Genomic DNA, 16,586 nt, shown 5'->3' on the forward strand with positions numbered 1-16,586 from the left:
GTTTCGATTATAAACCTGCATCACAGTATACAATTTCAAAGACAAAATACACAATGACAATAATATACCCAATGACCTGAAGGATCATGTGTGTTCATTCAAAGAAAGGTTTTCCTATGAATTAATTAGTAGAAAAGTCCATTTCTACTCTGCCTTTCCTATGGGGACAATGAGTGGGTTATTCTACTCACATTCCTGGGGGGGTCATAAAACCAGTGATATCATGATTAGTTGTCATGGGGACCAGGGGGCCTGGTGTTTTGCAGAAATCCTGGCATCCAGTTTATTGAGTGAGGGGACTGTGACGATTTGTTAATCTAATGAATAATTGATTTGTTAAATCAAATAAAAATTAGTGTGTCAGATTGGTCGAGACGCTACAATGCAGAGTATGCTGATTTAGTTACTGCTTTGACATGACTACTGAAACAACAAAAGGTGCTAATATACACTCACAATGTGATATAATACTACCAAAAATATATAATCCTAACCTTTAACTCCAGACCGAAATCCCAGATAGCCAGACAATGAAAATATAAATAAATATATATACAAATTATTTGTGTTTGGGATGTGAGCTTGGAGAGTAAATAAACAGTGCACATGAACGGCTGCGGAGGTAGTATTCTCAAGTGAAGCGAATTGAGGCTTGGACCCGGAAACAGTGCTTCTTGTGTCACCACTTAACAAGCGGATACATTAAGATTTGAATGGCAATGAAAAGAAACTAATTGCCATTAAGGTGAAATTACTGAACCTAATCATAAGCTTGTTTTAAAGGGGTCATATGATGCGATTTCAAGTTTTCCTTTCTCTTTGGAGTGTTACAAGCTCTTGGTGCATAAAGAAGATCTGTAAAGTTGCAAAGACTAAAGTCTCAAATCCAAAGAGATATTCTTTATAAAAGTTAAGAGTCAACCACGCCTACCTAAAACGGCTCGTTCTAACATGCCCCCACGTCTATGTCACTATCTGGGAAGATTTGCATAACACCGCCCAAATGTTCACGCAAAGAAAGAAGGCGTAACTTTTATTCTCGCTGTAGTATTGTTGCTGCCACCATGTCGTGAAGGCGCTGTGTGTTTCCTTGTGAAAGCGAAACTACTTTGTTTGGCCTTCCAAAAGAGGACGATATCGATTCGTCATTCCTGGAGCTGATCCGTGCTGGTCGCTGAGGAAATACTTCAATTTCGTGCTGTTGATCGCCAGATCGGCTTTCACCGTGGACGAAGCGGAGTCCAGCCCGGGGTCGTCATATGTGGTTGCCGCAGGCATCACAATATGGTAAGGGACGTAACATTTCCGTCACACGCTTGAGGAATTCGGCCAATCACAACGCACTGGATAGCTGGCCAATCAGAGCACACCTCGCTTTTTCAGACCGATGAGCTTTGTAAAAATCGACCCGTTTCAGAAAGGCGGGGCATAGAGGAGAAACAATAATGTACAGTATGTGGAAAATAATGTTTTTTTTTTTTTACCTTAAACCGCATAAACACATTTCATTACACCAAATACACAAAATAATGTTCTTTTTAGCAGCATCATATGACCCCTTTAACGCTCAATACACACACAGAAGCATTTGCCTGTGTTGAAAGCCCTTTGAGAGTGTAATAAAACAGTATTTTACCTCATAAGAGCTTGGCAGCTTCAATTTTACACAGAGGAACTTCTTAATGGTTCCCACCGTAACACGGGTGGAGCAACGGATGAATTTCTTCATTAAACCCTGTTGCAGAGAGACAAGGAGTGCAAATTATAAACGCGCGCGCGCACACACACAAACGCACATCATCTGAATACATATACATACTTTGAACTATACTGTCTATATGTACCTTAACTATGCTTTCTCCTGATTGGCCATTGTTTCGTAGACAGTCCAGACAAATAGCGATCTGAGGATCACTCCTGTGGTAGTCTCCACCTTTCCCATCATCGTCCTCTTCATCACTCAGGCGAGATTTCTTAGCCCTAGGGCCATCTAGAAGATAGACAAAGGAAATCTGGTCTTTAACCTTAAAGTAATTTGGTACATACTGTATGTGTACTGTATGCGTGAGAGGTTATGGGTTTGGTGTAGGGAATAGCTAAGCATTACCTTCTCCATTTGATTTGATCTTATTTTTTCTCCAGAACTCACTTTCCTGTTGTTCCTCCTCTAGTAAATAAACACAATCATTTAAAGAAAGTACATTAAGAAGCAGTTTACAGATATAGAAACCCTTAGTAACCAAAGCACAACCACATAAACTACAGAGTGCATCTCAGATGTGCATTATAGAGAATAAAGTGTCTATGTATGTGTATATACACACTCACTCTCTCTTAGTCCAGGCACCAGCTTGAAGATGATCTCCTCCAGGGTCTTATCTAGCCTGCAAAAAGAAAGGCCAAGATACCATATAAAACATAGGAGGACTCGTGTGTGTACTTAATCAGTGCATATGTGAAATGAGTGTGGGTGAGTTTGGGTACCTCAGCATCTCTAAAGGGTTGGTTTCATGGACTTGTATTCCACATTCCGGACACTCATTACTCTCCTCAAAGTGCTGAACGATACAACTCTTACAAACTAGAGGAGAGTGGAAAAAAAGAGAATGAAGAATAGAAAAGACACAAGAGAATGAGTGGATCAGGTCAAAATACTCTGAAACTATCAGACTGTTTTCAATCACTTTTTGATGGCTCATACATGACACAGGTCACTGAAGTTAAAAACAATATATTAAGCAACTACATAACTATCAGATGTTTTTTTTTTAAATCAGAACAAAAACAATGAGTGTACCAATAAAAATTACAGCATTTGACAGATAAATGCCACCAATACACAATTTATACTCATAAAGCCACCAATAAAACTAGAAAATACCGTAAATTACAGTGACCAACAGCAAAAATTATTATTTATTTTTTTAATATATTGTTTGTCATTTTTATTTTTGTTATTTTAGAACTATGTATACATAATTAAAGTATTACTTCTTAAAAAATTTTTTTACTATCTTATATTATTTTCATTTTTTCTTATAGGCTCAATTTGAATTTACATTTTGACTTCAACTTATTTTATTTCAAGTAATTTATATTTTGTTTAAGTTTTTTTTTAATTAACCAAAACAATTTTTAGTTTACAATTACAACACTGATTTAGTTTTAGTTAGTCACTCCCTTACACTACTGGATTTTTTTAAAGGTTAATAAGTCATTTTTAGTGATCCTCTGCTCTGAGACAAACACCCACTGCATACCCTCACCACTGTATCTACCAAACATTCGAGAGACTTTCAGGTGGGTTACACAAAGTATTTGGATGTTAAGCATGTTAAGTGTGAAATAAACAGATTTTGGAGACAGTAAAGATATGAGGCAGGTCAGATAAGCAGGTATGGGTAGGCCATTTTTCCATTACATAATAATGACATAACAGCCATTTTTGGAGATATTGCAGGTGCAATAGCTGAATCATACACAAGTCTTTAATAAACTTATCACATAAAACTAAACGATTCTAGAAAGAGGCCAGTTCATTCCGACACATTTCTAATAATAAAGATTTCTAAAATATTCAGTTTGTTTTTTTTGTCAGAAAGAATAAAGAAATTATGCAGAGGACACAAAGAGAATGTGTGAGACATGGATGACTTACAAGTGTGCAGGCATTCTGTGACAGCAGTAGGCTTTATCAGGTACCCACGGCAAATTGAGCAGGTGATGTATCGGTTGAAATCTCGGACCAGGTGCTTTCGGTGGGTCGCCATCTCGACTCAAAGGTCACAGAGGTCAGGAGATCGCAAGCTAGAGTCACAGCTCTGCCTGTGCACCAACACAGGGTTGCCACTGTGATTTTGTCATCGCCTCGGTTTTGAGGCAGCTGTAACTCCAATCTGAAGACATTATTGTTGGGAGAGTGACCCTAGTTTAAAAAGCACAAATAAAAGTTGATTTTAGGAACACTTGTTACCTGCTTTTAGTGACTTACTTTATGTATCCACATGACAAGCAAAGACTCAAAACTGTTTACGCCACACAGTCTGTTTTGAAACCAATCCAACTCAAACCAGACTTGAGCTGAGCCTTATTAGTCAAAGTGTATCAGAGTTTAGGACTCCTTTCAGTCTGAAAAGTCTTAGGAAAGTCCCTGTCACGAGAGACGGGAAAAGCTAAGGGTGTGTCATTTCAAAAGTTCTTTTGAGTTTTCATTGGCTTGATGTTAAGGTCATGTGGCCACAATATAACCACCAGATTCAGCAGGAATATTGAGGCCCTCGTTCTTTTTTGCACACACAACAAAGTCTTGAATATTTAAGAGCCTGATTTCAGAACTGACCAAAATCTCCCAAAAAGTAGTATATCAAACAATATTTTTTGTGGGTCAGTACTAAATGTTGTAGTTTTAGCATTATATAAATCAAATAGAAATTATTAGAAATGCTGACTTTCATGTAGTAAATTGCAACCCTTGTATAAAGCAATTTAAAACATTTATTTTAGTAAATATGAGTAAAAACTACTTATTTAACAATCTGAACTATCATAGCAACTACTTTGGCTGGAAATATATATATATATAATAGGGCTGGGTGATAATTCGATAGCTATAATTATCGCGGTATAATTTTCCTCGATAAAACGATATGAAGAGTTCGATATAATGTTTATGTGCCAAAAGCTGAACGAAACAGCGCGACTCATTTGAATCGCGCCACACGGACCGTTTATCCGCTCTGATCAAAAGCAGCGCAAGCAGAGAACTGGAGAAATCCAAATATTACCTACCATATATGTTTACAGGATTTATAATATCACTTCAAATGCAAATAAGATCTACACTGCTATTATTACTATACTATAAATGTTAACTGAGCAAGTGCATTTGATATTTAGGTATGTTTGGGTCCGGTGAATGAATGAAATACACTAATCCGTGGGTGAGTTTGGGTACCTCAGCATCTCTAAAGGGTTGGTTTCATGGACTTGTATTCCACATTCCGGACACTCATTACTCTCCTCAAAGTGCTGAACGATACAACTCTTACAAACTAGAGGAGAGTGGAAAAAAAGAGAATGAAGAATAGAAAAGACACAAGAGAATGAGTGGATCAGGTCAAAATACTCTGAAACTATCAGACTGTTTTCAATCACTTTTTGATGGCTCATACATGACACAGGTCACTGAAGTTAAAAACAATATATTAAGCAACTACATAACTATCAGATGTTTTTTTTTAAATCAGAACAAAAACAATGAGTGTACCAATAAAAATTACAGCATTTGACAGATAAATGCCACCAATACACAATTTATACTCATAAAGCCACCAATAAAACTAGAAAATACCGTAAATTACAGTGACCAACAGCAAAAATTATTATTTATTTTTTTAATATATTGTTTGTCATTTTTATTTTTGTTATTTTAGAACTATGTATACATAATTAAAGTATTACTTCTTAAAAAATTTTTTTACTATCTTATATTATTTTCATTTTTTCTTATAGGCTCAATTTGAATTTACATTTTGACTTCAACTTATTTTATTTCAAGTAATTTATATTTTGTTTAAGTTTTTTTTTAATTAACCAAAACAATTTTTAGTTTACAATTACAACACTGATTTAGTTTTAGTTAGTCACTCCCTTACACTACTGGATTTTTTTAAAGGTTAATAAGTCATTTTTAGTGATCCTCTGCTCTGAGACAAACACCCACTGCATACCCTCACCACTGTATCTACCAAACATTCGAGAGACTTTCAGGTGGGTTACACAAAGTATTTGGATGTTAAGCATGTTAAGTGTGAAATAAACAGATTTTGGAGACAGTAAAGATATGAGGCAGGTCAGATAAGCAGGTATGGGTAGGCCATTTTTCCATTACATAATAATGACATAACAGCCATTTTTGGAGATATTGCAGGTGCAATAGCTGAATCATACACAAGTCTTTAATAAACTTATCACATAAAACTAAACAATTCTAGAAAGAGGCCAGTTCATTCCGACACATTTCTAATAATAAAGATTTCTAAAATATTCAGTTTGTTTTTTTTGTCAGAAAGAATAAAGAAATTATGCAGAGGACACAAAGAGAATGTGTGAGACATGGATGACTTACAAGTGTGCAGGCATTCTGTGACAGCAGTAGGCTTTATCAGGTACCCACGGCAAATTGAGCAGGTGATGTATCGGTTGAAATCTCGGACCAGGTGCTTTCGGTGGGTCGCCATCTCGACTCAAAGGTCACAGAGGTCAGGAGATCGCAAGCTAGAGTCACAGCTCTGCCTGTGCACCAACACAGGGTTGCCACTGTGATTTTGTCATCGCCTCGGTTTTGAGGCAGCTGTAACTCCAATCTGAAGACATTATTGTTGGGAGAGTGACCCTAGTTTAAAAAGCACAAATAAAAGTTGATTTTAGGAACACTTGTTACCTGCTTTTAGTGACTTACTTTATGTATCCACATGACAAGCAAAGACTCAAAACTGTTTACGCCACACAGTCTGTTTTGAAACCAATCCAACTCAAACCAGACTTGAGCTGAGCCTTATTAGTCAAAGTGTATCAGAGTTTAGGACTCCTTTCAGTCTGAAAAGTCTTAGGAAAGTCCCTGTCACGAGAGACGGGAAAAGCTAAGGGTGTGTCATTTCAAAAGTTCTTTTGAGTTTTCATTGGCTTGATGTTAAGGTCATGTGGCCACAATATAACCACCAGATTCAGCAGGAATATTGAGGCCCTCGTTCTTTTTTGCACACACAACAAAGTCTTGAATATTTAAGAGCCTGATTTCAGAACTGACCAAAATCTCCCAAAAAGTAGTATATCAAACAATATTTTTTGTGGGTCAGTACTAAATGTTGTAGTTTTAGCATTATATAAATCAAATAGAAATTATTAGAAATGCTGACTTTCATGTAGTAAATTGCAACCCTTGTATAAAGCAATTTAAAACATTTATTTTAGTAAATATGAGTAAAAACTACTTATTTAACAATCTGAACTATCATAGCAACTACTTTGGCTGGAAATATATATATATATAATAGGGCTGGGTGATAATTCGATAGCTATAATTATCGCGGTATAATTTTCCTCGATAAAACGATATGAAGAGTTCGATATAATGTTTATGTGCCAAAAGCTGAACGAAACAGCGCGACTCATTTGAATCGCGCCACACGGACCGTTTATCCGCTCTGATCAAAAGCAGCGCAAGCAGAGAACTGGAGAAATCCAAATATTACCTACCATATATGTTTACAGGATTTATAATATCACTTCAAATGCAAATAAGATCTACACTGCTATTATTACTATACTATAAATGTTAACTGAGCAAGTGCATTTGATATTTAGGTATGTTTGGGTCCGGTGAATGAATGAAATACACTAATCCCTACTGTTTACGAAATGAAAGTTGAACTCATGGTGTGTACACAGTTACACAATGTCTTTTCCCCTTACCAATTATGTAAATGTACAAATTACTTATTTCTCGAAAATGTTTGTATTAGGGCTACATTGATTTTTTTTTATTGAAATATTTACCTTGGGAGACATGGGCTGCGATTGATCTTCATAAATATCCATTTCTCAATTGTGCACATACATCAGTTTGTTCCATCATCATTCACAACATATTTTAATATTTTACACAGTTAACTTTGCATCAAACTAATTTTTTTAATGAAAAAAAGGGTTGTAAAAGGATACAACCAATGACTAATTTAAAGATTTGTTTTACCTGATAATGAATGCAAAAGAAATCGTAATACATGCGTTGCTTATAGACAGATAATGGTTTATGCAACAGATCTTTCACAAAACAGATAAATATTAATAAAAACACACAGGTAATGCAAACACCGATATTTTAATTAATGCCAACCTACCATAATTACATTGTTAAATTGTAGTTACGTATAAATTATGTTATCAAATAAAGTTAATAAAACATGCATGCAGAAATCTCTGAGCGTCGTTTGACAGTCGCAAACCTTATGATCTTATAAGTAGCAGTCAGAACAAAATCAACTCTCCGAATATATACAGTATTGCACGTTTGAGTGGTTGTGTTTGAATGAAGAGATCCCTGTAGACTGACTAACCACTGACGCTCAACCGCATAATGAGCAGAAGAAAAAATTAAGTGGTGTTTGATTGTGATTTCACTTTTTTAATGTTAGTTAGTGTGTAATGTTGCTGTTTGAGCATAAACAATATCTGCAAAGTTACGAAGCTGAAAGTTCTACGCAAACGGAGATATCGTCTTTTAAAATTCTGGCAGTTTAATGCCTACAAAAACGGCTGGTAGGGACTACAACAAGTTACTTCCCGGGTTTGTGATGTAACAAGCCCAGATAAACCCCGCCCTCTGGAAAAGGCAGCAAAGGGGGCGAGGCCATGCTGCACTGCTTTAGAGAAGAGGAAGAGAAAACTAGGTGCACGTAAAAATCTATTCATATATGAATCGTGATTCTGTCTTCTAACGATTCTAATGGATTCACAAGTTTCAAAATCAATGTTCTAAAGCAGCGGTTCTTAATACTGTTCCTCGCGTCCCCCTGCTCTGCACACGCACTGCATCTCTCTCTCTCTCTCTCTCTCTCATTCAGAATACTTTTTTGTGCAAAGAAAACAAAAATAACGACTTTATTCCACATTTTTGTCTCTACTGCGTCACTTTGGACGCGCGTTCACGACAGTATCATGACGCGAGTGTGTGGCGGTGCCATACGAAAATGTGGAATAAAGTATACAAAAAAGTATTCTCGTAGCTTCGTAACTTTACAGTTGAACCACTGATGTCACACGGACTACTTTGTCATCTTGGTACTTTTCTGGACCTTGAACGTGGTAGTTACCTTGCTGTCTATTGGAGGGTCAGAGAGCCCTCATATTTCATCAAAAATATCTTAAATTGTGTTCTGAAGATGAATGAAGGTCTTACAGGTTTTGAACAAAATGAGGGTGAGTAATTAATGACAGAATTTTCATTTTTAGGTGAACTAACCCTTTAATATTATCAGGCAACTCAAACCTGTTTCTTGATTTGAAACAATATCACGCATTATTAAAGGGGTCATATGATGTTGCTAAAAATAACATTATTTTGTGTATTTGGTGTCAAGCGTGTGACGGAAATGTTACACCCCTTACCATACTGTGATGCCCTGTCCGGCCGGAGCGTAACATAAAACCATGTCTGCATTTGTGATCTGAGAAATGACAAACAACAAGCGCTACTCTACACTGCCCAAAACTCGCGTTTGAATCATCAGTGGCAAATTCTTTAAATATAAATTACGTACTTACAGTCAGTCTGTGAGTCAGAACAGCCAGCATTGTAGTCTACTCTACCAGGATCAGGAAACAGTCCTCCATAAAATGCGCTGGACACATCTGAATATTTGGGTTGAAGTGTTCTGGAACAGTGTTGTAAATACAACTTAACTACTGATTTCTAGTTGTGTCCTCTTTTGGAAGACCAAACAAAGTAGTTTCGCTTTCACAACGAAACACAGCGTCACACACGGCGTTATGCAAATCTTCCCACATCGTGACATAGACATGTGGGGGCGTGTTTGAACGAGCAGTTTTAGGTAGGTGTGGCTGAATCTTAACTTTTATAAAGAATATCTCTTTGGATTTGAGACTTTAGTCTTTGCAACTTTACAGATCTTCTTTATGCACCAAGAGCTTGTAATACTCCAAAGAGAAAGGAAAAATTGAAATCGCATCATATGACCCCTTTAATGGTCTGGTTTCTACAACTTTCACTTTGGAGCAAGAATCTGGCTTTAAACTTGAAAGAAATAAAGATTTGACATTTATCGTGATAATTATCGATATCGACTGATATTATTGTGATAATAATTTTGGCCATATCGCCCAGTCCTATATATATATATATATATATATCACAATATGCACTACCTACTAACACAATTGCTAACAGTTTTGGAACAAATTTAGCCTTTTTCCGAGTAAGTATTTCTTTCCTTAATTCTCTGTTTAACCACTGAAAAAAATGGCAAATCATAGATAAACTACTCCAAATTGTTTGGAACATCAGTACAGGCCTCTAAATAGGCAAACATAAAAAGGTACTTGACAGACTGTGTGCAAGGTGTACGAATATCCCAGGATCTGCTCTGATATTAATGTATGTCTTTGAACACACTGACCTTTTTGTGACAACATGCCCCAATAGCAGGATACTATGCAAGTCGTCACAACCTGCCTATGATAGTAAACAGTTGTGAAAGTCCAACATTTCTGCAATATCCAAATCCACCAGAAAAACAAAAAAAATAAATAACGCTTATTATAACTAAAAGCACTTTCAACAAGAAAAAGAGAAAATAAATCATATATGAAAATGGCTCTCTTAGGGTTAAACTTTTATACAGATTTACACGTGCATGCACTGTAACAGTATTTCAGAAAAACAACGTCATCGGTCAATAATTTCTCATGACGACGTCCTTGCGATGCTCTCTGCCTTTTATGTAATACATATATATATATTAGAGGAGAACAGCAACTCACAGGCTACTACGTAATTAATAACTGAGGAGAATGGACAGTGAACGTCCCTTTAAAACGCATTATAAACCAATGACCTGCTCCTATGTATCTTTTAGTGTGCATCGAAACGCGCAGTGTGTCACAGTCCCGTTCTCTCATCAGCGCTAGCGTCAAGGACTGCGTGACGTCATCCCCATGGAAATTATAACACATGGCAAGTTGAGCTCGTCTCTCGACGTCGTTTTTACATTCTGTAATTATGTATCTATCCGCTCCACCAGAGCGGACTGACGGGCACGCAGCCTCTGCTGTACCACATGACACAATTTCTCCCCTCCCCAAACTTTACACACATTCGGTGCCCCCAAACCGATAACGTAGCGCGGATTCCCACGTTCCGTAGCCATCCGAAATACACTCACCGTTACGAATCGTCTCGCCTCGCTCTGTGCTGGGCCGTTAATGGAGACTGAAAACAGGGCTCTCCGAAAGCCAGAGAGAGTCAGATCGTTACAGCCCGGCGGCGGATTGAGCGCGTGCAGGCGGTGCGTGGCTGGTAAACTCGCTGCCGACACGGAACTGGCAGCAGCTCGCGCAGAGAAGGGGCGGGGGACTCACGCGCTTGTTTACGCGCTGCTGTGGATTGATACCAGCGGGGGGAGAGAGCAGTTTGGAACAGTTTCTCACCATCCTAACATTATTAAGTGAATCTCTGAAAATCAACGGGCCACAGAGAGTTGGAATTGGGAAAAATATCTATTAAATTAAGTTAAAATCTTGGAAACGATGACACACGAAGTTTTATTGATTTTTTTTCAAGTGGGGCTGAAAATAAATGTAAGAGAATGCTGGGTTAACTTGTCACAGATTGTATTTTTTATTATTTGTTTAATAATATTTTAAGTACTTTTCTATATAGCTAGACAAATACCTTGACGTGCTGCCTACAAAAAGCAACACAAATCATTAACACCCAGACAAAAGTAAACAAAACAATTATGAAGCACAAAAAATAAATAAATAAATATATATATATATATAAATAATTCCAAAACAAAAATGCAAGTTTTGTACTGTACAACAGATATTTTAATTTACATTTATGCAAATATAATGTATTATATTTGTATAAATAAATGTAACACTACTTACATAAAATAGGTTATTACAATTTGGTTAAATGTTTAAATATATTTATTTATTGTAATTTTACGAAAAAAAAATTCTTTTAAATCTTCCGTCACTATATAGTTGATTCTTGAATGTCTGAATTTATTGTGTTCACTTATCCAAGCAAGGATTTGTGTATTTAGTATTTGCACTTTGTTCATACACACTTAAAAATAAAGGTGCTTCACGATGCCATAGAAGAACCTTTTTGTCTAAATGGTTCCATAAAGAACCTTTAACATCTGAAGAACCTTTCTGTTTCACAAATGGTTCTTTGTGGCGAAAGAAGGTTCTTCAGATTATAAAAAGGTAAGAAAGAGATGGTTCTTTAAAGAACCTTTGACTGAATGGTTCTTTGTGGAACCAAAAATGGTTCTTCTATGGCATCGCTGTGAAGAACCTTTTGAAGCACCTTTATTTTTAAGAGTGTATGTTTTATAGGATTTGTGCAATTTTTAAATGTACATGGTTGTGTGCCCCTTTTTTTAGAATGATTGACTAAAAAATTTTTGTTTGTACTGTTGGACAAATACAGACAATAAAGGTATTTATTAATTCATTCAAGAGTTATTGTAAAATATGCTAGAATTTATTGAATTGTATTGATATAAAATAATTTAAGACAGCATTAAACTAAATATGTGACCATGGACCACAAAACCAGTCATAAGGGGAAATATTTTTAAATTTAGATTTATATATCATCTGCTGAGCAGCAGTATAAATAAGCTATGCACTTCAAAGCTGAATAAATAAGATTTCCATTGATGTATGGTTTGTTATGATAGGACAAAATTTGGTCGAGATACAACTATTTGAAAATCTGGAACCTGAGGGTGCAAAAAAATCGAAATATATTTTTTTAATTTGTCCAAATGAAGTTCTTAGCAATGCATATTATAATCAAAAAATAAGTTTTGATATATTTACAAGAAATTTACCAAATATATTCATGGAACATGATCTTTACTTAATATCCTAATGATTTTTGGCATAAAAGAAAAATAATTTTATTATAATGATAATATGATAATTTTGACCCATACAATGTATTGTTGGCTATTGCTACAAATATGGTTTTGTGGTCCAGGGTCACATATGTGAAAACAACATCACAGCTAGAAAGGACACACATTTATGTAATTTGACTTTTGACTGAAAACCTTAGTTACTGATATAGATTTGACAACTTCCTCTGTGTGACAACTAGCCCCAGTCTCCTTAATACTTATGGCTGTCATCTCAGTTTTCAACCCATGCATTCTAAAACAGTTTAAGATGCTGCAAACTTTCTACTAGCCAGTGTTTATATTATACAGGATACTTGTAAAAGACCCTCAAACTCTTCTCTTTACTCCTAAATGTGTGGGTGAGTCCTCCTTTGTGTGTGGGTAAGAGCACACACTCTTCTGGGTGAATGGTGATACATGTACATTTCTTAATGAGATACACATTATAGCTTTGAATAATGTAAACACTCTCCATTACTGTGTTACCATAGCAACAGAGCATAAGTGCAGTGTGCCCTTTGAACTGAATATCCAGCTCCTCAATGAAATATCTTCTGACATCTCTGCTCCCTCATGCACTGTGATGTCTTTATTCAGATCTGTACATAACTATTCATCAACACATTGTTTACACGGGTGCTAAAATTGTGACATCCGTAGACATACAGAACGATACTATGTCATTTTCTTTTCATTCACTTTATGAGCACACAAACAGCGGGAATGTGTACATGCAGTTTAAAAATATTTTTTAGTGAGATTTTCTTTTTATACCTCTGGGTGTCCTTCAACTTCTTGTGATTTCACTTGCCATATAGATAGCACTATTTATAGAAAAAAACAACAATAGAAAAAAACGTGAAAACAGTGAGATGTAGGAAAACAACAAAGGAAGTAATCTCCTGTCATTTCAAAGGCATTTAATGTGTACTACTCAAAAAGCAGGAGTTATTAACGTGCAAACAACATTTTCGAGACCAGCTAGAACTTCAAAGCATCGTACTGTTACATTGCTACAGCATCAGGGATGTGTCTCAATAACTGATGCATAAAGCTTGAGGTTACCATGTCTGTTGAGTTACTCTGACTGCTGGTTGTTTGCTTGTCAAACATAACCTGTCATGAGGAGGAATGTATGAACTGGCAATCAATCAATCAATAATAAATAAATATACACTTTGGATCACTTCAAGAACCCTTACATATCTATAAAAAATGTGTACATGGTCACTAATAGATATTACTTATTAAAGCTTTTCTTGAACATAGTCTATAACATATTTAAGACATGATTGACAAATGCAAAAGAAAGAAATAGACAGAAAAATACATGACAAAATATTAAATAAAAGTATTTTTATTAATGTATTGATTATTTATTAAATTAATTTAAAGATCATAAAATGGAGCGAAATAATGGCGCAAGCATCTACTGGCACAAATGAAACATGATTACATTTCATTAAACTTCATGGTTGTCTTGCTTTTTAATAATAGTCTCTAGTCAACTTTTTAATTATACAAATACAACATTTTTGTCATGCTAATGAAGCAATAGAAACATTTCTAAAAACAGAGAATCATTCACTTTGCACAGGCTATTTTATACCGAGTGATAGCTTTTACCTTAATAAAGATATTCTGTGCTCATTCCTGCTTGTCTTGCTCTCTCACATCTTTTTTCTCTTCCTCTTGCTCTCATCCCCTCACACAAACACTGCAGAAGCAGATAAGATTCTGTTGCTTTGACTAAAAAGAAGGGAACAATGAACTCTTTGCTTCCCACTGACTGTGATGACATGAAATAGATTAATAAAAGGGGAGAAAGTAATAGAGAGAAAGTGGTAGCGAAGCAATACTGCTTGCATAACACTACTAACAAAGGCAAAGCTCAAAACAGACATTCTAAAGTCATAACACAAACTCATAACAGACATATTTGAATGTCAAAGAATCATTTCAGCTAAAAGCGAACAGCTGTGAGGAACCTGTGTACCAGGTGATCATCACATTATGGCTGTATGTGAATGAGCGCTCAAATTTGGCACAAAGAAGGGAAACAGAATACAGGCCCATAAAGAAATGTGTGTGTATGTCTATGTAATTTATAACACTTCAGCAGCTGCAAGAAAGGCCATAAAAGTAACATTTTAAATCTCAAAACCAAATGTTCATACCAGTGTGTGTCTGCATTCTCAAATGTGTGCTATAGGTGCAAACAAAATCTCTTTTCCCTCTACCGTTTGTGGCTGCTTTAGAGCTTAAACAAAGCATAAGTCAATCCATGTGGACTCTCAGAAACCTTAAGCAGAACCTTAACCAAAACACCTACATCTATAATGTCTTGCATATCCCCCCAAAATGGACCTACTCGATGTTCATGCTACTCTATGCTAATCTAAATTCACCTCCAGTTTTAACTAGATTTCATTTTGGCCTATTTAGTTTGAGGTGAGCTTAATCCTGGAACTATTAACCTCATTAAAAGTCATTAAATGTGTCAATTCATTAATCAACACAAGTATGAGCTGCATTCTCAGCGCTACTGCAAGGGGCGCTATAACAGGATTTAGTCCATGTTATAAAATGTGTCTGTGTCGTGACAGACCAGGTCCTCCTTTGAAATTGGGTTCTCTATAGACCTTAGTTAATTTCTGACAGGAATGAAAACCAGGCTGTGAGGGATAGAAGTACAGTGCATTCAACAACATATCATTGTTCAACTGACAAAACATCTTCTGAAAAAAAAAATCAGTAGACAAAAACTCCATAAAACAGTTTTAAAAGTTGTGAACATTAGGCTATCTGATCTAGGACTGTTATACAGTGTGTGCCATTGTAAAGACGTTTATTCCTCACAGCCATGTTTTCTTCTGCGTTAAATTCAGTATGGTGTCTAACCTGATTAAGGTCTATTAGGACACCATATTATTATTATTATTATTATTATTATTAATTTGTTTTACATATTATATACAGTGGGGAAAAAAAGTATTTAGTCAGCCACCAATTGTGCAAGTTCTCCCACTTAAAAAGATGAGAGAGGCCTGTAATTTTCATCATAGGTATACCTCAACTATGAGAGACAAAATGAGAAAAAGAAATCCAGAAAATCACATTGTAGGATTTTTAAAGAATTTATTTGCAAATTATGGTGGAAAATAAGTATTTGGTCAATAACAAAATTTCATCTCAATACTTTGTTATATACCCTTTGTTGGCAATGACAGAGGTCAAACGTTTTCTGTAAGTCTTCACAAGGTTTTCACACACTGTTGCTGGTATTTTGGCCCATTCCTCCATGCAGATCTCCTCTAGAGCAGTAATGTTTTGGGGCTGTCGCTGGGCAACACGGATTTTCAACTCCCTCCAAAGATTTTCTATGGGGTTGAGATCTGGAGACTGGCTAGGCCACTCCAGGACCTTGAAATACTTCTTACGAAGCCACTCCTTCGTTGCCCGGGCGGATTATTATTATTATTATTATTATTAATTTGTTTTACATATTATATACATACATATACATGTTATATATCTGCTGAGACCTCAACCATCTCAGTGTTTGTGCTTTTGGTTATGGTGTTGGTGGAAGTCTGCAGTGGTTTTTAGTAAAGTGAGATATCTTTGGAAGGAAGTGTCGTTGGTTCCCATCCAACATACTCTCATGGCAATTTGTAGATATTTTACTCTTTGTTGAATTGGCTGCTAATTCATACAATCATCTCATTCGTACGTTTTCATATGATCTGCTGAGGGTTAGTTTTAGGGGTGGACCTTCATATTTCCACTTTTTCCTTAAAAAAATAATATGTTTCCACCAGTGGCGTAGCCAGAATTTTAATTTGGGGGAGGGGGGGGGGGGGCACT

General features: G+C 36.0%; 1 protein-coding gene and 1 long non-coding RNA gene across 3 annotated transcripts in view; both read right to left on the bottom strand.

Annotated features, from left to right (window-relative positions):
• pcgf5a (polycomb group ring finger 5a) overlaps nt 1-4,070 on the bottom strand; it is an 8,029-nt gene extending 3,959 nt beyond the window's left edge. The window contains exons 1-7 of one of the 2 annotated variants that reach the window (XM_016269803.1): nt 3,992-4,070; nt 3,659-3,896; nt 2,485-2,581; nt 2,329-2,384; nt 2,108-2,167; nt 1,845-1,990; nt 1,637-1,735 (exon numbers count right to left, since the gene is read on the bottom strand). In XM_016269803.1, coding sequence (XP_016125289.1) covers nt 1,637-1,735; nt 1,845-1,990; nt 2,108-2,167; nt 2,329-2,384; nt 2,485-2,581; nt 3,659-3,770 — 570 coding nt within the window. In that variant the 5' untranslated portion in view covers nt 3,771-3,896; nt 3,992-4,070. Of the gene's footprint in view, nt 1-1,636; nt 1,736-1,844; nt 1,991-2,107; nt 2,168-2,328; nt 2,385-2,484; nt 2,582-3,658; nt 3,971-3,991 lie in introns of those variants that run through there. The other variant, XM_016269802.1, reaches the window with a different exon arrangement.
• Nucleotides 4,071-4,967: 897 nt separating this feature from the next.
• LOC107583710 (uncharacterized) lies at nt 4,968-11,134 on the bottom strand. Its single transcript, XR_001609062.1, has 3 exons — nt 10,962-11,134; nt 6,128-6,394; nt 4,968-5,051 (listed from the first exon to the last, which is right to left on the bottom strand). It is a non-coding gene; the product is annotated as an uncharacterized lncRNA (long non-coding RNA).
• Between the last annotated feature and the right edge of the window lie 5,452 nt (nt 11,135-16,586).

The sequence above is a fragment of the Sinocyclocheilus grahami genome, unplaced genomic scaffold (genome assembly GCF_001515645.1).
Source record: "Sinocyclocheilus grahami isolate Dianchi unplaced genomic scaffold, SAMN03320097.WGS_v1.1 scaffold54.1, whole genome shotgun sequence".
Classification (NCBI taxonomy): Eukaryota; Metazoa; Chordata; class Actinopteri; order Cypriniformes; family Cyprinidae; genus Sinocyclocheilus; species Sinocyclocheilus grahami.